This window comes from Phyllostomus discolor, chromosome 2 (assembly GCF_004126475.2).
Source record: "Phyllostomus discolor isolate MPI-MPIP mPhyDis1 chromosome 2, mPhyDis1.pri.v3, whole genome shotgun sequence".
NCBI lineage: Eukaryota > Metazoa > Chordata > Mammalia > Chiroptera > Phyllostomidae > Phyllostomus > Phyllostomus discolor.
This window is the reverse complement of record NC_040904.2, coordinates 143,668,556-143,689,892: the sequence shown is the minus strand read 5'-3', so window position 1 is coordinate 143,689,892 and position 21,337 is coordinate 143,668,556. Positions and strand designations below refer to the sequence as shown.

Genomic DNA, 21,337 nt, shown 5'->3' with positions numbered 1-21,337 from the left:
TGGGCCACGTTAGTTGCACCAGATGCTAAGTGGTTTCATCTAGATCCTAAGTGAATAATGTGTTACAATGAGGTAGAGAGTGGTGCCTTTCATAAGCCTGGGTTAAGTGGCAGAAATTTATACCACTAACATCAAAATTGGAAGGGTAATTTAAAAATAACTTTAATGGCTTTTTTCCAGGCAGCCTAGTTAGATATAAAGTGGCTCGTACAGTAAGATCCAGGACCCAATTGCTCAGATATTACCTGTGAAATAGGTAGAAGACAATACTTTTTGTTCTAGTTTAGTAAAATTATGACATTTGCAACCTTTCCAATACATTATAAAAAAGGTGTTCATTACATCCATACTATATATAGAAGTCACTTAATCACATATTAGTTTTGTGACATTAATTGATTTAATTTTTACATTACCTGAAATTTCAATATTTTATTCCATTAATGTAGACATAACCTGAGTTTGTAAGTCATTTTTAAGTTTGTCATTTTTAATCCTCAGTTCCAAACTTCTAGGAAAAAAAACCCTTCTGAATAAAATAGAAAATGCTAAAGAGCTGTAATTTAACAGCTACAGAGACAGCCGCATTTCAAGCTCTCAGCAACAACCCCCCCCCCCCCCCCGCCCCGGTGCGAGCCAGCCAGCACTCGGGGTTTGTAGACGAACACTGTATTCCAAGAGTAACGTCGCCAGTCTGACTAGGAATGTGACTTGGGTAATGGAAGATGAAGGAGAAGCTCAGCCTCACTCTGTGGTCCATGTACGGTTTAACAAAGGAATTGGGACTACAAATAAAACAGGTCCCTGGCCAAGCCGCGCCTTACCACTGGAGCTGAAGTCCACAGGCCCGATCCACTTGAAGGCTGGTTTACGGCCCCGCTCTTCTGTCACGTGCACTTTCTTGATCAGAGCCAAGCTGGTCAGGACATTGGCTATGTCATAGAGGCGTCGTACCTTTGCTTGAAGATATAAAACACAGTTACGGTTCTGCTGCCTGTGACAGCAGCACATTTTAGTTTATCTGACAGGTCACTTTTCTTGGACGCCATGTAAACCTCAGGGGGAAAGCAGTGGGGTGGGATGGACTGAACAATGGCTCTGTCACAAAATCACCCAGGATTTATGTGTCTGATGGACCTGAAGACACATACTAAGGTCAGTGTGTCCTTCCATTTCCACAGCTTCACACCTATACAAGACAAGCAGGGAGTGCCATGACTGCAAAAACCCCTGAGGGAGGGAAACAGGCTGTAATTAGAGGCTGAGTGAATGTAATTCTGAAGCATGGCATGTCAAAAGCTTGCCCCAGTTCCTCCCAGCAGGGGCTCTACCAGGCAGCTGGGCTGTGAAAATGACAGGGATTCCCCAGAGCTTCCTGCAAGGCGGCAGTCCTGAGTGCACAAGGCGTTCAGGGCTCAAGGTTATGAAGTACAACTGTGCTAAAGACAGGCAGTTCCTCACCTCAAATCCTGGCCTTCTGGCCACCCAGTGGGGGAGGGGTGGAATGCACAATCCCTGCGTCTTAAGAGGTTTTGGAAGACACATTTGAAAATGCATGCACTATAGGAGAAATCCAGAAGGGGTGGTAACATTAAATAGGCAGAATAATGCCCACAAAGTAATTTCTATTTAAGAAATCAGTTTGCAGGTAGGAAACCCACTTGACTTCAGGGCTGAGATCAAGCAAAGGAGCTTTGATTATCATCTAGAAACATCAAGCATTCATCCCAGATGCAATTCACTTCCCAATCATGGTAGAGCTAGAATTTACTTAGTCATGTCTTCCACAGGGGGCCTATAATTCCAGTCAAACAAACAAAAAGCTCGAGTATGCTGAGCTCATGGCTTCCCAGTGTTGAAAGGGTGACTAGCAGCCAAGCGCATGTGGCTCAGGACCACTGTGTGATGGAGAGGAAGACACACTGCATGGGACACTCAGAAAGGCTCTCCTGGTCTGGCAGCCGTGTCCCACCCCCCTTCCCCTTCCCTGTTCATTCCTCTGGTTCTTACCTGCAGACAACTTTCATCTCCACCCATCAGAAGGGTAAGCAGAGGGTGAGGAAAAAAGGGGAAACAAAACTCAGATATTCTGTCTTGGATGCAGCGATACGAAAGAGAAATGCAAAGCACCATACACCCTCCCTGGCCTGCCTGTGCGGGATGGCATTCTGCTTCCACCGTCCACTCGAACTGCAGAGGAAAAAGCAGCTGACGGGCCTGTCATGGGGATTCTGGTACGCCACTGACTTACCTCTCACAACACCAAGAACCTTTGATGTAGGAAGGAGTGCACTTCTCCAAAAAAATAATTCTTGTACTTTCAGAGGCAGAAAACATCAACTTTCGAAACCCCAGCCTTTTTGTGCTAGGTGGATCTAGATGAAGATGCTTACTTTTAAATTTACTGTGGTCCGGCGTGTCTTGGCTTTCTTCTATCAGTATTTTGGCAGCCACATCAAGAGTAACGATCTTGGTTTTAGAGACGAGGAACAGCATGACGAACTTCTGGCTCATGATTCTCAGAGACTTGTCTTTTCTGTTTGCAGAGGCTACAAAGGGAACAAAACAAAGGCATCAAAAGAGATAATTTACTACAAGCAAGACTGCACTTCCAGTTTGCCAGAACTCTCTAACTCCACCAGTAGATGGAAAGGTCACTTTTGTTGCAGAGAGAAGCCTTCTGGACAAGTGTCACAAAAGATGGCTCACAAAGAAAAAAGATGGCTTTTCTTGTTGCTCATAAAAGTTCAGCCGGCATAAACTCTGAAATGAGTATGTTAAACAACTCTTAATGCTTTATACTCATACTTTGTGGAAGAGAATCCATGAGGTAGTTTTCTTAAAGCAGCTTTGTGCCAGGAAGAAGAAAAGGGTAGGGTGGGGATGAGGAACTGTTTTCAGAATGTCAACTCTCCCCTCAAAGGCAAGGACTCCACTTTAATTTCTCTGTGCCCACAGTATTGCAGACCTTGTTTTATTGTACTTCACTTTATTGTGCTTGACAGAAATTGAATTTTTTTTTTGTTTTTTTACAAACTGGAGGCAAGGACCCTCCACCAGCAAAGATTACGCCTCGCTTCATTGTGGTGGTCTGGAACCTAACCCACACTAGCTCTGAGCTATGCCTGTATCTAGAATATACTCTAAACACACAGGTGCCCACCTCTTTCATCTCTTCTCAGAAATAGGGGAAGAAATAACCTACAGCTAAATAGGAGACACCGATGCGATGTGTGTTCCCGTGGATGGCAGGCAAGCCATCCCCAACAGATGGCTGTCTTCTCTGGTTATTAAGAACTGGCTCATGGGGTGGAACTAAAAGGCATGAGGCAGTAAAATGAATGAAAACCAGGGCCACCTTTTCATTCATATTTCTTAAATTTGCAAGTGAAATGTGAGTGATACTTGCACCTTATCATCTTAGCAAGCGGGGCTCGGGCAAGAACGGTGAAGATCACTGGTTAAAACAGGAAGAGGACAAATGAGCCTGGAGGGGAGGAACAGTGTAGATGTAGTGAAAACAATTCTGCATCAAATGAAAGCAGGGGTTGTCTATCTTTCTAATCAACATTTTCCACTAATGGGGTCTTTTCTAAGTAGTCTACCCCAACATGCAATTTGAAAAATTGAATTCATTGTGATGATAACTTCTTTCAAAGCAAATTTTCCTTAAAGGCTCACAAACAGAAATAAGCCTGGAGCTCTGTTAGCGATCTACGGTCCAAACACCAAATACCAAGTGACTGGCCACTAGACAGGTTTCCAGTGAGGTTGAGTGGGCAACCCAGTTGGGGAGCCATCTGTCTCCCTTTCCTCAGTAGAGGGAATAAAAGGACACCTCCCTCCAGGCTGTCAATCTGGCACTTCCCACCTCAGCAGTAAAATCCCTTCAGCAGAGACCCTCACTGTCTCTCTGCTGTTACTGGCTGGTTATAATGAACTCACAAGAGGAATAGTCGGGCTCAGAGAAATCCAGTAACTGTTGATTTTGAGGATCTGGGTAGCCATCTTTTTTACGTTCACCAAATTTAAAATCCATCAGGTCTAGCTCTTTCTGCTGGAGGTATGCCATCTGCTCCTCATATTTCTGCTCCTCTCCCAGTCTCTGGAGGGTCCTCAGGGTTTTTGGCAGGCTGTGCCATCCGTGCCAACCATACTGGTTCTTGGCCACCCGGCTGACTAGATGCAGCGATTCCAGCACGTTTACAATGTCATAGATGCGTCTCCTTTCAACGCCTGTTTGAAAAACAGAAGCCAACCATCATCATGCAGACTTTTTTGAGTATAAATTCCTTGACAGCCTGGACCATGACTGTGAACTATTTTGCATGATACCCAGTGGAAAGCCTAGCAAGGGTGGATGTGCCACACATTCATCCCATAAGGATGCAAGTAACAGAAATGGTTTTCTTTCCTTTTCTTGGGATCCAGCCCCCAGTAAGATCTAGGATGAACATCCACCTAGAGATGGATGATGCTCCTTTGGTATTACACACAGTGGTATGTCTTTTCTTTAGACCTTTAGGCAAACTACACGAACACTTCAGCCTGTTAAAATGGGTGACACTGAGCAACACAAGTGCTAGTATGCCCAATGGACACTTGATGAATGCTGGATCATTGATTTTGACTTATATTCCTAATTATGCAGACTATAAAGTGTGTCTAATAACTGATACTTCGTTTGAACCATACTCTCCTTTCCTGGAGTTTGAATGACGTGGAAGAATTTTCTTGTTAACTCTCTTAATGGTGCAATAAGGAAACATGAACAATATTTTGTGTCCTACTTTGCAATGGGAGCTCAGGAGTCAGGAGCTCAGGCACCTTTCTTGAGTTGATGGAGGAAGCTACAGCCAGGGCTGGAACAACTTGTGAGTATCCCTGCGTTCACCACAGCTATTAACAACGCTACCAGTGTTCTCATTCACCGCATCCCGCCCAACAGCCCAATGGTGAAACAGACTTCACCTACAGTACAGATGGACCATCAAGTTCATTGATTCCCTACCTCCTTCCCCAACACTCCCCAAATAGCTAGGATTATGAGTTCTCTACTGAATTTACCAAAAATATTTACGGTGGTTAGTGTGGGGACTTTGGGGTCAGATTGCCTGGATCTGAATCCCCATGCTGTCCCTTACCAACCAGGTGATCCTGGGAAGTTAATTAACCTATCTATGCCCTAGTATTGATCTCCCAAAATGACAAGGATTAAATGCAACCACAAAAATAAAGGGTCTCCAATAGATGTTTACTTTATATGTTATTTTGCAAATACTTCCTACGTGGCACTGGGGATCCCTATGATCCCTGCCAGCAGAAGAGGATGAGCAGAAACAGATTTCAAAAGTCCCCTGTCTGTGACTCATTCTGTTGTGCAATAGGCCTTAGGATTTTGGAGCGCACTAGCCCCCCTTGCTCTTGTCCAAGTGTCCCTGAAGAGAGCCTCCAGGCATCTCCTAGAAAACCAGCCTCTTTCTGTTCACTTGCCAGGAGCTGTTATGTAATCAGGGCAGACTTCACGATTGTAGCTTTTTGTCCCTTTGAAAATTTAAGAAGAGAAATAGACCAAATTACAATGAGAACGCAGAGCTGAGAGGAAGCTCTACCACAAGCACGGAGAGGCATTTCACAGTCAGTCAGAACATTGCGGCTCCTGACCCTGAACGGCTCTTCGCCCTCTGAGGCTCCAGCTTCCGTGCCAGGTGTCTGCTGGGAGGTGGTGGCAGGGGCAGTAGCAGCATCTTGTCCAGACCCGTCTGGCTCCTCATTCCAGTCTGTTCTCATATCTTAACACATCTTGTTTAGAGTGTAACATTCTATAAACCTTCCCACTAGAAAAGTCATGTGAACGCAACCGAGACACCCCAGGGCCCCCCATATGCCGGGCCATTTTGTTGTTTTGTGTTCCAAAGAAGCTGTTAAGTCTCCATCTAGTGGCTAGACATTCCAAGAAGGGAAAACAGGGGAAGGTTCTGACCACCTGGAGAGTAAGATGATACTTAATGTGCACAATAGGTGTCTAGTAGGTGATGCTGGTAAAAGCATGAGCAGCTGCTTGCCTGCATAATCACTCACCTTCTCTGCCTGGACTGAGTTTGGTGGTCCTATGGCTGGTACACTGGAAAGTCCCATTTCACAGGACTGCCAGGAAGGTTTTCCCTGACACTTGGCCTTCTTTGCTTTTGTATCAAGGCAACCCTATCAATCCTGTTTATTCATGGCAGTAGCTATGCCCTCGAGGATTTACCAGTTCTTACCAGGCTTCCCTTAGTCCCTGATGGAGCTAATCAGGAACGTCTCTCAGTCCCATACAATAGTCTCTTAGGCTGTGCTATTTTCCATTTACTAAAGCCACTCTCAGTTCTTTAACTTCATACCTAAAATATCCATGTCAAATCTATTACAGGGGACCAGAATCTGGGAAACTGTGCAATGTGAATGTTCTGCACATTTTTGGTTAAAATATGGTCTTACAGCTTGTGACCTGGGACTAGCAGGCAGTTCAGACTCAATCCAAAGAGACAGGCACTGGCTAAATAACTTCCAGGAAGGGACCTCATTTTTCAACCTCATGTGAAAGGAGATGGTGAGTTCATTTGGCAGGTCTGGGTGAGGTGAGGCATTAGGAAGCTCTTGCAGAAATCTCTGGAGTTCTGTTGCAGGTGGTCAGAACATGGAGATCTGCAAAATGACCTGCAGCCCATGAGTAGGAGCCCACTTTCTGAACTGGAACAAGGCCTTCCAACATGTAACAGTTTGTCCTCTGCACTGACATCCATGCAAGGTCCTGGCTGTATGAGCCCGATGAGAAGACACTATGATTTCTTGTTTTACCCTCATCCTCTCTAAGACTGGTTTCCAGGATGCTGTGCTTCCAATGGGCCTACATCAGGCCTCTCTCTAGCTGGGTCACTCTCTTCTTCTTGTCTCACTGCCATCAGTGTCAAAGACTGTGTTCTACTTCTGAGTTGCAGAATGGTCACCAATACTTCTCCTCCTAGTTGCAGAGGTTGGAAGGGCAGCTTAGGATAAGGGGGGCTACATTTACTAAGAGCTGAGTGAGACTTCCATGTTACGATGAGTAGCCCATGCCAGACCCCGAGTTAGGCACGTTGCTGACATTATCCCGACTTTGTTAAGTTTCTGCCAGGTGGTGCTATGGTTCCTATGAGAAAAGGTTAATTAACTTTTTAAAGCTCTTATAGCCTATAAATTGGGGCTGGGCTTCAAATCCACCTTTATCTGACCCAAAGCCCAGCCCCTGGTTTTCCCATTACAACACACTGCTTCCTTGTTATTTCCATTTCCAGCAAATACAATCTTTTCAGCCATCAGTTTGAATAATTCAGACTGACAATCCCCTACTGGTGCACATTCCTCTGGGCTGTGGGAAGAGATAGAACTAGTAAACAAACTAAAAATTTAATCTTTCAAAATTATGTGTGTAAAACCTGTATAATGCCTTATTTTCAAAGGAGACACCCCACACCTTCAAATCTTTGTGATTTCTGCTTATTTAATGATTGCAACGTGTTCATCCACAAACCATCTGCAATTCATGTCCACTAGGGGTCTCTATTCAGAAGCTGTGTACACATTTATAGCACATACACCACTGTACATTATACACACCCATCCATGTGACACATGCATTCCTCTTTGTTATAAGGGTTAGCTGTTTGAGTTATGTCCAGATGTGCTTTTTCTAGTTTGGCAGGCTTGCTGCGAGTATCACAGCATAGGAATTGAAACATAATGCTCTTGCTTTCAAATCTTGCTTGATATTAGAAATAACACCAGTTCTGAATCCTTAGAAACATTATTAAAAATAAACAGCAGGGTATTTCAAAAAAATTTTTGAGTCTGTATGAAATAAGATGAAATTAAAACATAGGATATTACTTCATAATGTGAGTCTTGTAAAATTATTTTTTAAGGTTAAGAAAACCAAATTTTTGTCTGAGCCTCCGGCTTAGAAGGCTCCCTGGAATCCTACACATCACGATAATGGCAGAAGGAAGCTCTACCTGCTCCTCTGTCCTCACTCCTTTGGGAGGCCCACTGCTTACGAAACAGACAAGGTAACCTGGAGCCTAAAGCCTGCCCCAGGAAAGCAGTTTCCGCTGTAAGCGGATGACACATACCAAGGCTGACGGCAACTTCATCTAGGGAGATGGTAGTTTTTTCAGTTGATAAGGGGTAACTTGGATAGCGAGCTAGAAACTTCTGGCACAGGAGTCCTAAACTTTTCTGTTTTCTGCTTGGCCTTCGCTTTTCAAATTTGTCCACAGCACTGTTCCCGACAACGTGAAGCTACAGAGGGCAGACAGAAGGGAGGGGGAGAGGACACGGTTAACACTCTAAAGGACAGATTGCAATGGCAGCACTGGCAAGCTGGGGAGACATCCCAATCCATACCATCCTAGATTCTACTTAAAATATATTTCCCAAACTAACTTTCTTAACATTTTACCTATTGCCTTCTCTGAACTAAATTTTTCCTCCTTTGCAATTTGAGGCCAACTCTATTGGTTAAAAGCTTAAACAATGAACAAAGCAGTCATTTATAGTCTTGCAGACAGTGTGTTTGTTGGACTGTAGATCAACATCACTAGGAGCTTGTTAGAGATGCAGAGTCTCAGGCCTCAACCTAGACCTGATCTATCAGAATCTGTCTTTTCATAAGATCCTGGGTGATTTCTACTGACATGAAAGTTGAGATGCACTGCCTCCACTGTGTCATTAAACTGGTTTCATATGTTTACAAGTGACCAAGGGTTGATGGAACTGAACCAACGCAGCTAAATCTTATTCTTTCTTATTGCAAGTACACAAAATTAGTATCCTTGTTTCATCGACCCACATATGAAAAGGGCCGAATTCAGTCCCAAGAAAGTAAAAGATTTTTCAATAAACAAATTCCAGCAGAAAATCCAGTATGATTATCTCAATAGCTGCAGGAAAAAAAAATAATTTAACACATTTAACATCCATTCATGATTTTCAAAAACACCCTTAGAAATCTAGGAATGGGCAACTTTAATAAAGTATGTATATCATAAAAACCCAATTGCAGACATCTGCCTTAAAGAGAACACCTTGGACATGCTCCCTTAAAATCAGGAAAATGATAAGGATGCTCCTATGGCACCTCACCTTGGAGGTCCAAGCCAGTGCATGAGGACAAGAAAAAGAAACCAAAACACAGGAATTGGAAAGGAATAAATAAGCAAATCTTTCATTCTGCAGAACACATGACTGTTTACATGAAAAATTCAAGACTGACAAGTTATTTAAAAAGTAAGAGAATTTAGCAAGGCAGCTGAAAAGACATGACTCTAAAGTCAGCTGCATTACTACACAATAGAAACAGAAAATGAGCTAAAAAGACACAATTTATATTAGTGAAAAGAATGACAGCATTTTTAGCTAGCAAAGAGTTGCATAAAATATTAAAACTTACAACCTAAATAGACTTAAAACTTAGAGAAACATACTCATGGATAGGTGGATTCGATATTATAAACAGGTTAGTTCTCAAATTAATCTACATATAATGCAATTACAATTGAAATCCAATGTAAAGTACATATGGACAAAAAAAGGGTAAAGCATACATAGCTCACATACTCTGAAGGAAAACACACTGAGGTTCTTGCTTTACCTAAGATGAAGGCTCACTGCAATATGGCATGGGCCAAACTGGCCAATGGGACAGAAGAGAGCGCAGAAACAACAGGGGCACACACCAGTGGACCTCTGACACATGACAGAGTGCACTAACTGCAGGGAGGAGGAAGAACTGAGTAAATGATACAAGGACAATTGATTATAAGAAGCAACAAAAAGGGAAAAGACGGACACCAAGCAGAAATGTAACGTGTAACTGCTCAAGGTTTAGTTTCACAAATACACAACGAACACTATAAATCAGTAGAAATCAGCAAAGAACACGAACAGGTATTTCAAGAAGAGGAATATATGTGGTGGCCAGTAGAGATAAAGCTTAACCTCATTAGTAACCAAGAAAAAGAACAAATGAATACCACAAAAACATACAACTGCATACACACCGCCTTGGCAGAAATTAATACATTTGAGAATTTCAAGTGTCAGAGAAGATGTGGATCAATGTATGTTTACACATTATGGATGGAAGTAAACCACATAACCTTGCATTTGAACATCCAATAACCTAGTAATTCCACTAGTAGGTATATAACCTAGAAATTTTGCTCACAGAGTCCCTTTATATTCTTAAAAATTACTGAGGGAATATCTTTGTAAAAAATTGTTTCTTTATTACCTTTTGATAGAATATTTGGTCATATAAAATATACTTATCATGTATGTAATGTCCTTAATACCTACGAATCTTTCTTCCAACCAACCCTCTAACCAGAGCAATACTATTAATTTACAGTTGCCTACCTCGCAGAGTAACTTCTCTCTTGAAATTGTATTTATCGCTTCCTTGACATTTTTAAATCACTCTATCACATACACGTATATTCCTACATAATATATTGCTTAGGCTTGTTTGGCTTGGGTTTTACTCTTCTGGGACTTGCTGTTTTCAATCCATACAACAAGTCCTCACCTCTACATCATTAGTTCAACATTGTTTTGCTATTATGTCGATGAGATGCTATAGGAACTTAACTCTGGCTTGTGTAAATTAGCCTATGGTAAAATTGTTGTTTTTTTTTTAACCTCATTTTGCTTCATGTTGCAGAACCTATTGACAGTGTTAAGGGAAGATTTACTGTGTATCCTAAGACTCATTCAGGTTCTCGCCTGTAGCGGCAGTTCTCACTTTCATCCCTGTGTGATAATCCATTGCATGGATAAACTGCAATTACTTATCCATTCCCTGTTTATAACGATTAGGGTGGCTTCCCCAACTGTGCTAATAGGAACTGCACTGCTATGATGTTCTCGTTCATGTCTCTTGGTGAACATATACCGGAGTTTTCTCTAGGGCAGTGGTTCTCAATGTGTGACCTGATTTGTACTCAGTTACATGAAAGAATCTGTTAGTTCTACCCCTGCAATAAAGCATGTAAGCAGATTCAATTCATTTTGGTCTATAAATTTCAAGTTGTAATTCGGGGCATCTTTTTCTCTTCTTTAGTTCCAAAGTATTTATTCTGGCAATTTTTACAGATTAAAAATATCCAGCAAAATGAGGAAAAATGGAAGAGAAGTAACATTCAAATCTGTGGGTAACTTTGCTTAGCAAGTCTGGAAAATTGTCTGATGGGAGTGAAAATAATTGACAACTGATTTTTTAAAAGTATAGATATACTGCTTATTCAGTAGCTCTGGTTTGCCATTGGACATGTAATTTACAGATAACTTTAAAGCCCAAACCCACAGAGTGAACATAAATGAGGATTATAAAATTCCCCAAGTTAAAAGTATTTAGACTAATGTTATTTTTATAATTGGAGTAAAATTAAATCCACAGCACCATTAAAAAAACAAATTCTCTCATTAAATCAGAATTATTAAATATCATTGCTTAAAACTTATTTTTAAATGTGTACTGGTCAAAGGACTATCATAAAGAGAAGAAAGCATTCATTGTGAAAAATGAGATAGAGTGAGAATTCCATTTCAGCTATCTAAAAAAGTAAGTTTAATAGTGCTTTTGGCTTCAATAGCAGCTAAAAATTAAGAGCTCTGATTTTTTAATAATCAAGTAAAAACTGTAAATTCTATAAAAGCCCTTGGGAGCACAGCCTGTTTACCTGCAGAGAGTCCGTGAATGCTTCATCCTTGTTCTCAATGCGTCTGAACAGCCCCTTTTTCTTCTCCCAGTCTCTTATGTCTGGGCTGGCAGCGCTAATGAGCATCTTCAGGTTAGCTGTGGGAGTCCAGGGTTCTGTCTGCTGCCTGTCGACAAGCTTAACCGGAGTGATGGGATTTCTTTCTGGAGTGAAGATTTTTTGCTTCGATAAGTCAATTGGTTCATTTTTTATTGGAGTCTTCGGGGCCATCCTTGACCGATCAACAAATACATTTTCCTATTTTAAAAAAGATACATTTTAGCAAGAATGAGAAAGGGCAGCCTTCAGCTAGGAGAACAATTAGTTTTCATAGTGAAGATACAAACAGACCGTATGTGCAGGGCTGGAAAATGTTAGGGTAGGACTAATGAAAACAGACAGAAGGATTCATGGGAATCAAGGAGAGGCTCCAATGAGAAACTGATTACAATCTGCTCCCCCTTTTATGCATAATTTTCATGGCATCTTGTGGAAGAAGTCATAGGTGTATCTGATGCTTGTTACAATAATCGGGGATGAGAAGGGCAAATGTGAGTTGAGTCCATATGCTCCTAAGTGCCATATTTTTAAAACACTACTTACAAGTTTGCACTAAGCAGTGAAGAGCAATGATGCTTTTGTAGTTCAGTGTTCACTAGTGCTAATATAGCAATTAGTAAGACCAATTAGTGGAAGTGCATCCAACAAGGAGAGCTGTCTAGTGCTATTCCCTCAAAGCTGTTCTTCTCGAACCACCCATGGTGAAGGACCAGTTTTTAAATTTCTACCTCCCACATACATGATATGTGGTCTTACTTCACAGGACTCATGTGCATCCCCCACCCAATGTGATTCTCCACTTGACTTTGCCAATCAAACTGACCTACAGCTTGTTCAATAAGAAGAGACCACTGATCACAGGCTTAGATGTCATGGGGACAATATCAAATTGCTGTAATGAATTCTAAGTGCTTAACTCTTAAGTTCTATTCTTAATATTTTGCAGGTAATAGTTTGTGGAGTAGAACCTACTACCCTTAGACCACACTTTGAGTAGAATGCCTTAGATAATTATAAGATTAATGATGGGCCCATTATGTCCATTGTAAAACAGAATTGCATAGAGAGAACCCACAAAATCCTGCTCTTCTTATAGCAGAATTCATCTCCAGGCAAGAGTGTCTTACATCATTCTGCAGATGGGGGAGGTAAATATCCATCACCCCTTCCCTACACAGGAATCACTGTATAGCTACTACAATGCTTGGATTGTGGCTGAACAGTGGTTTAAAAAGAACTACTTTCTTATAAATGAGCAACATGTGAAGAGGGAAAAGACTGGGAGAAACTAGAGTTTGTGTTAGCAACCCAACTCTTGTTCCTTGGATTGGCAGGAGCTGCCAGCTAGCCATGGTGAGGTCCTGTCCTCCTGTAACAGGAAGGAAGAGGGTGGCAATGGGAGAGATGGTTTCGCACACCACAGCAGCAGTAAGCATCCAGCTGGGGGCCCTGCATCCACCCACATCTCTTTACAATTTCCTGCTGGTGTGCAATTCTGATGGAGTCTTCTACAAGGGAGCCCTCCAGGGAAGTTACTGAGTATTTACCATGTGCCACACCATGATCCATGTACTTTACATATATTAACTCCTCAGCTAATTCTATGTCCTAGGTAAGTACTATTATTTTTCCAGTCTACAGATGAAGAAACAGGCACAGAGGTTAAATAACTTGCTCAAGGTTACATACAACCTCATTTGGTATACACGGTAAGTTATTGGTATGCAAGAAAGAACTGAAAGCAGAGTTTCTGAAATTCTGCATCTAGAAATAAGCTTGTCCTGGGTGCCAGTTGGGAGGCAGTTATCTTTGCCACAGCTCCAACATACAGCACCCAGTAGGCCCCGCTAGCTTCTATGGAGAGCATTCTGCCACAGAAAGGCAGAATGGGGGAGCAGTTCTGCACACAGGCTCCGGGGCCAGCTACCGAGCAGTGTGAGGATGGGCAAGTTCCTTCTGCTCACCAGGCTTTAATTCTCTCAACTGAAAATGAAGTTCATAAAAATACCAATAGCAGAGGTTATGAGAATAGTTCCTGGCATAGAGCAAGCACGCAGTAAAACAGTCATTATCTTTTCCTGTGTTCCTATTCTTTATTACCATTCATTCTGACACTCAGAGTTAACGTATTTTACTTCCTGGGTGTACGTCTTGTCTCATTAACGAGACTGTGTACTTCTGGAGGTCAGGGAGTGAGTTCCACGTGTCTCATTCCTCACAATTTTTGGCACAATGCCTTGCCCTATACAGGTGCTCAGGGAACACTGTGCCTTGATCATCTAGGTATTCAAAAAGGTACCCCTACAGCACAGGATGCGGCCCAGGCTTGCTGAGGCAGACAGAGATTCATCCTCCTTCTCTACGTCCCACGGAACCTGCAGCCACAGGAAAGATGCGCTCCTACTTTGCCCCCACCAGGGAGCAATTCGGTTAGATCGTTTGCTCCAACACTTTGACATGTGTTCACTACACTGTGAGTATTACAGGTGCACCTTGACATATGAAGTTGTGTCCTGATTAACTAATCATAAGCTGGAAAATACGTCAGTTGAAAATGCATTTACCATACCTAGACTACTGACAATCATAGCTTTGCCTACCCTACCTTAAATGTGCTCTGACACTCACATTACAGGGATGTAGCCCCATTCAAAGTTGAGGAGCATCTGTATTTGCCTTCCTCTCCTCACCAGAAGCAGGAGACCCAAATGGGCCTTCTGTAGACATGATGGAACGTGAAAACATGAAATACAGCATCCAAAGACACTGGCAATAAAGTATGGCTTGTTTAGCCTATGACTGCGGGGCTGACTAGAAGCTGCGGCTCGCTACCACTGCCCAGCATCCTGAGAGAATATTGTGCAGCATATCGCTAGCCCAGGAAAGAGCAAAATTCAAGATTTGAAGTCCATTTTCTACCAAATGTGTATCACTTTCACATCATTGTAAAGTTGAGTGATTGTAATTGAACCATCCTAAGTCGGGACTATCTGTACCTAAAGTAGGAGGAAATTAGGTTACCTGGTAGGTTGTGATTATATCACACCGTCGTTACATCAAAAGAAACAACAAAAAAAGCCTAGCAAATTGTTTCACTGGTTCTCAGGTGGGCAGAAAGTCAACTGCTACCTAGGCACATCCTGCTCCACCTTTCTGTTTATCCTGCAATCCTGACACTGCGTAAGGCAGTGGAAAGGGGATTGAAACAAGCATTTGGAAACCTGGTTTTTGTCTCAGCTCTGTATCTTTTTGATACTGAACAAATTGTTCGTTTTGTCTGAGACCAAGTTTCCTGACCTATAAAACAGGGAGTTCAGACTGAAGTCTCTAGTTCCAAGGCTTTCCAGCAAGGCTGCTCAGCCGAGTGGTCGACACTGAGATGCAACCAGACCTCCTCAGAAATGAATGATTCATTCCCCCAGCTGCTGGAAGCGATGCCAATAGGAAGCCCTTAACTGGAATGCCTTGGCTGAAGAAGGCTGACTCATCTGGGATCATGCCCCTTCCCAGGAGGTCTGTACCTGCCTGGCTGGTAGAGGCAGCACGGATAGGTAAAAGTCTGGCCCCTTGCCCAGCTCAGGACTATGCTGAGGGTCATCCCAGAACTCCCCATAGGGGAAACTCAGACTTCCATTGAAACGGTGTTGTAGACCTGCCTCTTCCTCTGTCCATTTTTGCTGCCTTCCCTTCCCTTCACCTCCCTTCTCAAGGCACTGATCCCTAGGGCACTTCCTATAAACCTCCAGTACACTAAGCTCCCTGTCACACACGCTTGTCAGGAAATCTAATCTGCAACACCCTGGAAATCACTTCCTTCCTTAGAGCCTAGAGAAAGTACCCAGGACACATGTTCCCTAGTTTTCATCTGTAAACGGAGGTAATACACACTGGCTTATCTGCCATAGAGATACTGTGAGAATCAGATCAGATTAGCTCAGATAATGAAGGTGAAATCAGTTTGTAATCTGTGAAGTGCTATACAAATGTTCATCATTATTATTAATTATACCAGCATTCCAACTATCTATCTGCTGCCACAGAAAGGGCTTGGTGGTTAAAAGATCTTGGTTTCAATATTGCTTCTGTTTCAGATAGTTTCGATCACGTTAACCTTAAAAAATATACAGTCATCAGCCTTGTCAAGGCCTTTGGCAATACTGTGCTAACCTCTTTTCCAGTTCCACCTTATGCAAATTCCACATTTTGCCCCAATAGTCCACTTGCTTTTTTTAAACCTGCCCTGCAGTTTATCACATCTGAGCTGCTGTTCACACCATCACTTTGTCTTTCATGCCATCGGCTAAACCCGGCCGGCTAAAACCCTACCTATCGTTTAAGTCTTGTTGCAAAGATGACCCATTAGGAAGTTGCCCTAGATACTGACTAAAAACTCTCCTTCCACTCATAGCACACTTTGTAGAATGAGTAATCCACACTGAGGACTTCCCCCTACTCACAACCCAGGAATCCCTCACATTGTCACAGTGGGCTCTGATCCACTGCTTCTCACTTACGTTGCCTTTCTGGGGCCAGATCAATGGCAGAACACCTGCCTCACTTGACCTCACTGTAATGGTTACAACTGCTGACTGTTCTCTGCCCTAGAAAACTGTCAGTACCCCCTGAGACAGCGTCTTTCTGGTTGGTTATCTTCTATTTCTCTGTTCCCTCACAGTCTCCTTTACTGGTTCCTCTTTTTCCACTCTTACAAACCTCAGCCCTCTACTCTGCTCCACCTGCTGTTTCTGGGGTAGTTCACCGCTTTCATGTATGTGGTTTTGAAACCAATTTGTATGCTGGTGATTCCTACATTTGTATCTAGCTAACACCTTCTGTGAAGTCCAAAGTCAGGCAACCAGCTGCCTTTTGCACATACTTATTTGCCTGTAACACACAGGTACAGGTCTACGTATTTCAAATTGAACTCCCCTTCTTTCTTACCACTCCCAAAACAGAAGAATGACCATCAAAAACACCCTGTGCCCACTAAGTCTAGGCATTGTCTCCTAATATACCACTCATTTTGACTTCTTTACTAGTTTCTTTCCTCTCTACTTGCCTCAGTCTTAGCCTTTATTCCTTCAAGCCTTACTCAAGTGTTATCTCCTGCAGAAAGCCCTCCCAACAGCTCAATCCTTACTGCTTACCTCTTCATCTCAAATCATCCATTTTCTACTTTTGTCATGCCTAAATGCACTGTAAGCAACTCAGGAGGGTTGTTTATAATCCCACAAATGGGCACAGTAAATTTGTGTGATCAAGTTGAAAACTCCTTTGTTTTAAAGTAAGTTTCTCCAAGAGTTCTAGAAACATGCAGGTATAATACAGCATTTACAAGAGTTCTTGACCAGTCAAGAAAGATAAATGCTCTACACACCAACTGATCCAGAGGACACTCTAGCAGGCATGGGGGCTCATACAAGAGGCAACTGCTCGATGTTTCTCTCCTTTTCTCCCTCCCTTACTCTTTCTCTCAAAATAAATAAATAAAATCTTTAAAAAAATCCACTCTTTATAGCACAGAGTCTATTTTTTCTGGGAACTGGGGCTTAATATTCCTGTACAGCATTAGCTAATTCCAATTTTGAGGCACCTCTCCGAGGGTTGTAAGAAGGAACAACTCAGCACCAATAGTTTGTGGCGATGTTAAATCTCTTGAACATTTCTTAAACGCACACACTTCATGTTATTTCTCCTGCCCAAAACGTCCCTCTCACTCACTCCTGTTTTCTTGTAGGCTGGACACCCTCAACTAATGTTAGTTCCTCTGAAGCCTTCCAACTCTTCCTACACTCTCCATGCATTTATTTTTTGCTCCTCTGTTCTGTGGGGGCCACTTTGTTGCCACTCCTATTACAGCACTTACCAATTCATAGTACAACTGGTTAGTTTTACAGGAGTCCCTGAAAGTCTCTCAGGTAACTGAGGGCCCTGCCCACTTCATACTCATCTTTGGGCTGTTGGTTTGAGCACAGTGTGAACAGTATGAGTGCTTCACAGAAACCCAGAGGGGGTGGTGTTATTATTAGCTGCAATTTATGGAAGAAAGAAGCAAGCTTAACAAGGTTAGGAGACTTATTAAATCACTGTACACCTAGCGCCTTTGACATAAATATTCATGGAAAGACTGAACAAATGCATCTGTTTGAGGTGACATAGCTAATAAATGGCAGAACAGAAACTCAAACCCAGGTCTGACTCCACATCCCATGTTCTCATTATCCCTGGAAGGAAAGACATCTGTACACTTGGAGCAGACCCTCCAAGTATCCAGGCAGAAACACTCTGTTCTCATCCCTTGTCTTTGCTTAGAGAGGCAAAATGATTCCTGCTTAGACATTCCATTTCAGACATTTTAACCATTCAAAAGAGAGTAGGGATTCTCTTTTGAGTCACTTGGCCCCCCCCCCCCCGGCATCTATTAGAATGTGAAAGCTCACCTGGACATAGCACTTACTGACAGATGCTAACTAGAGTAGAAGTGCCCTTGTTGAAGGCACTTGATAAAAAGTCATTGACCCAGAAGGAAAAAAGTGGACACCGACTTCAGCTTTATATAAATGTATACATATTTTTTCAAGGCTGTCCCATCCAAATAATAAAAGGCAAAGTTTTGCTCTGAAACTCTCAAAGCCAAAACTCTGCAACCCTGGGCATTTCTACTCTCATACGACTTAGGTAATTCTTTTGAAAAGTCCTCTTTAAAACAATAATGTTTTGGTGTACTTGTTTTCCTAACAAAAATAAATCAAATGCTAGGGGGAAAAATCCTACATGGAAAAGCATACAATTTCATGCCTACCTAAAATCAAGTTATTAAATATTCTTCAAAGGGCCATATAGCAGGTTCTTTGCAACCAGGCAGTTTCATTGTTGATGCTAAATCTAAAATTTAGACCAGGTTCAGTGCCCCAGGAAGTTGCTATGCTTAGATTTATATTCAAAGTTTCTACATCCAGGTTTATTATATCTATTTGCCTTTGCCTACAAATGCTTAGATGTTTGCTACTAAGAAGCTATTACAGCTTTCTGGTAGGGCACTTGGTGGTGAGTGTAACTGTGCTGATGCAGGTATGGTGATATTGCAATGGTATTGCAATGGCCAGTTTACTTAGTAATGTTTCTTGAAGACACCACCATGGTCTTAAAAGTCACAAGGGTGCAAAAAAGGGGCAATGACTCAGTGCAAAACTACACCAACAGTAGTACTGTAAATATTTTAGGAGTATATACTGTAAATATTTAAAGCTCAGTCACTTATCTCCCTATATGGGTGAATGGAACAGCCTCTAGGAGCTCCTTAACAGGTATAAAGAACATTTCACAGCACTTTAATAATCCAGCATTAGCCCTGACTAGTGTGGCTCCATTGGTTGGGCATCCTCCCACAAACTGAGGGGGTCACTGGTTCAATTCTTAGCCAGGGCACATGACTGGGTTGTGGGTTCCATCCCTGGTGGGGGCATATACAAGAAGCAACTGATCAATGCTTCTCTCCCTTCCTCTTTTTCAAAATAAATAAATAAAATCTTTAAAAAAATAATCCAGTCTTTATAGCAGAGAGTCTATTTTCCTGGGAACTGAGGCTTAATATTCCTGCACAGCATTAGCTAATTCCAATTTTGACAACTAGAAATAATATGTACTTTTGATTCTGGCATCCAGCATATCATTGATTCATATAACTGGTTCCAACACTACATCTAACCTAGCCTCTTTCCACTGCACAATGACTGAGAAACTCAATAATATTTTGCATGCCTCCATTTAAAAGAGTATATTTCTATAATGTTCATCAGAATCATTAGATTTGTAAGACAAATACAAGTGGCATATTGAAACACAACTGAATTACCCATCACCATCCTAAATGCATTAGACCTGAGTGCACCTACCTTGTGTGCATTTTCCCCATCTTCAATTGCAAAATCTAGTCTGGGCTGCCTGGGGTTGATCAGGTCTTTTAGTGTTAAACAATTTACTTCCATCTGTAATGCACAATTACATTAAAAATGATTTTACAATTAGATGCTTCCTCCTCCAACAAAAATATCTATTTATTACTTGCTCATGAACATGAACTTCCCCTCCCTAAACTCATCCTGGGAATTTCCAGGAACATAGCCACCCCCTCCCCCCGCCCCCCACTCTCTAGAATGCACAGGAACGAATACAAACACCCACTAATTACTGAAAAATTGGTAAGAAAATATCGACAAAATAGTAATTTTTAATGAAAAGCAACAGAACAAAATAACGTTACCAAGTCAGGAAAGTGAAAGGCAAATCTGTCAGAAAGTACAGGGTCTCCTAGGTCAGTTAATTTTGGCGCAAAGAACTGGGAGGAATTCGGCTTTGAGAAGGTTTGAATGGGGGGGGGGGGGGGGGAGGAAACCTGATCCCTAGACCAAATCCATTCAGATCTTAGCGCAGCCCCTTTCCAGGCTTCCAACTAGACCCCAAGGAGAAACTCTTCCAGTGAAGCCCCCAAATAGTGAGCAAAGATAAGTCCCCTCTACTGCCCGGCCGGCGTTAGAGATGGAACCAGGACACCCCACGCGCGCCCTGTCTGGCAGCATAAATTCCTCGATTCCCCGCCAGCCTACGAGGGGAGGAGTGGCAGACTGGCCGCAAGGTGGGAGGGTTCCGTTCCCCCCAAGTCCCGCCTGCCCGCCAGGGCTGGGGCCGCAAGCTACTTACTCCCGCTTAGCGTAGGAAGTTTTCTGCTTCTACCTGGACCTCCACGGCCTCACACCCCCGCGTGATCAGGGAGGCGATCAACAGCCCGGCGGCGACATCGGGCGGCGAAAGCCGGACGCGCAGACCCCTGCTCAGAACGCCCTGCGCTAGAGGGGATTCCGCAGCGTGCGGACTGCACCAGGTTCCGACACGCTAACTCTGACTGCAGTCTAGGATTGCGGTCCCCGCTAAAACACCTCCTTCTGGCGCCTTGAGGCCGAATTTGAGAATCCACCAATCAACGGTGGCCCGTGGGGCGGCCCTGGCCTATCACGCGGCCGTTGGGCCCGTGCTCACCGCCCGGGGAGTCTTGGCGCTCCGGACCGCGCGTTTTGCCCTCACCCGCCCAATTGTTGCCGCCTCGGCCCCCTCCCCCTTCCGGGTACCTGGAAACTTCGGGTCCTGGAGCCAATTCCAGCTGAGGACGCGGGCCCCGGCAGCCGCGCTTAGCCAAGGTGGGGGCGGGCGGGGCGGCTCGGGGGAGGAGGGCTCTTTTGTTTTGCCTAAAAGACCCGCTCCGGTCTTCCAAACTTGCCGCGCGGGGAGACCGCCGGGCACAGCCCGGGAGGGGAAAAGCAGATGGAGTTTGGAAAAACGATACACACACTCTGGGTGTTGCTGCCGCCACCCTCTGACTCCAGCAACCTGCGCGGAAGCGGAGTTGCCCAGGCTTGTTGGAGCACTTCCTAACACCGAACGCCGGTGTGGCACGTGAACCATGGTTACCGCTGTGCTGCGAGCAGATGGCACGCCGGTTAGCC

The 21,337-nt window shown here is 43.3% G+C and overlaps 1 protein-coding gene across 2 annotated transcripts in view; it reads right to left on the bottom strand.

Moving 5' to 3' along the window:
• The window catches only part of E2F7 (E2F transcription factor 7), a 41,961-nt gene extending 21,223 nt beyond the window's left edge, over positions 1-20,738 (bottom strand). The window contains exons 1-7 of one of the 2 annotated variants that reach the window (XM_028533193.2): positions 20,538-20,738; positions 19,733-19,825; positions 11,760-12,035; positions 8,151-8,319; positions 3,946-4,236; positions 2,394-2,549; positions 825-959 (exon numbers count right to left, since the gene is read on the bottom strand). In XM_028533193.2, coding sequence (XP_028388994.1) covers positions 825-959; positions 2,394-2,549; positions 3,946-4,236; positions 8,151-8,319; positions 11,760-12,035; positions 19,733-19,825 — 1,120 coding nt within the window. In that variant the 5' untranslated portion in view covers positions 20,538-20,738. The remainder of the gene's footprint in view (positions 1-824; positions 960-2,393; positions 2,550-3,945; positions 4,237-8,150; positions 8,320-11,759; positions 12,036-19,732; positions 19,826-20,537) is intronic. The other variant, XM_036018647.1, reaches the window with a different exon arrangement.
• Between the last annotated feature and the right edge of the window lie 599 nt (positions 20,739-21,337).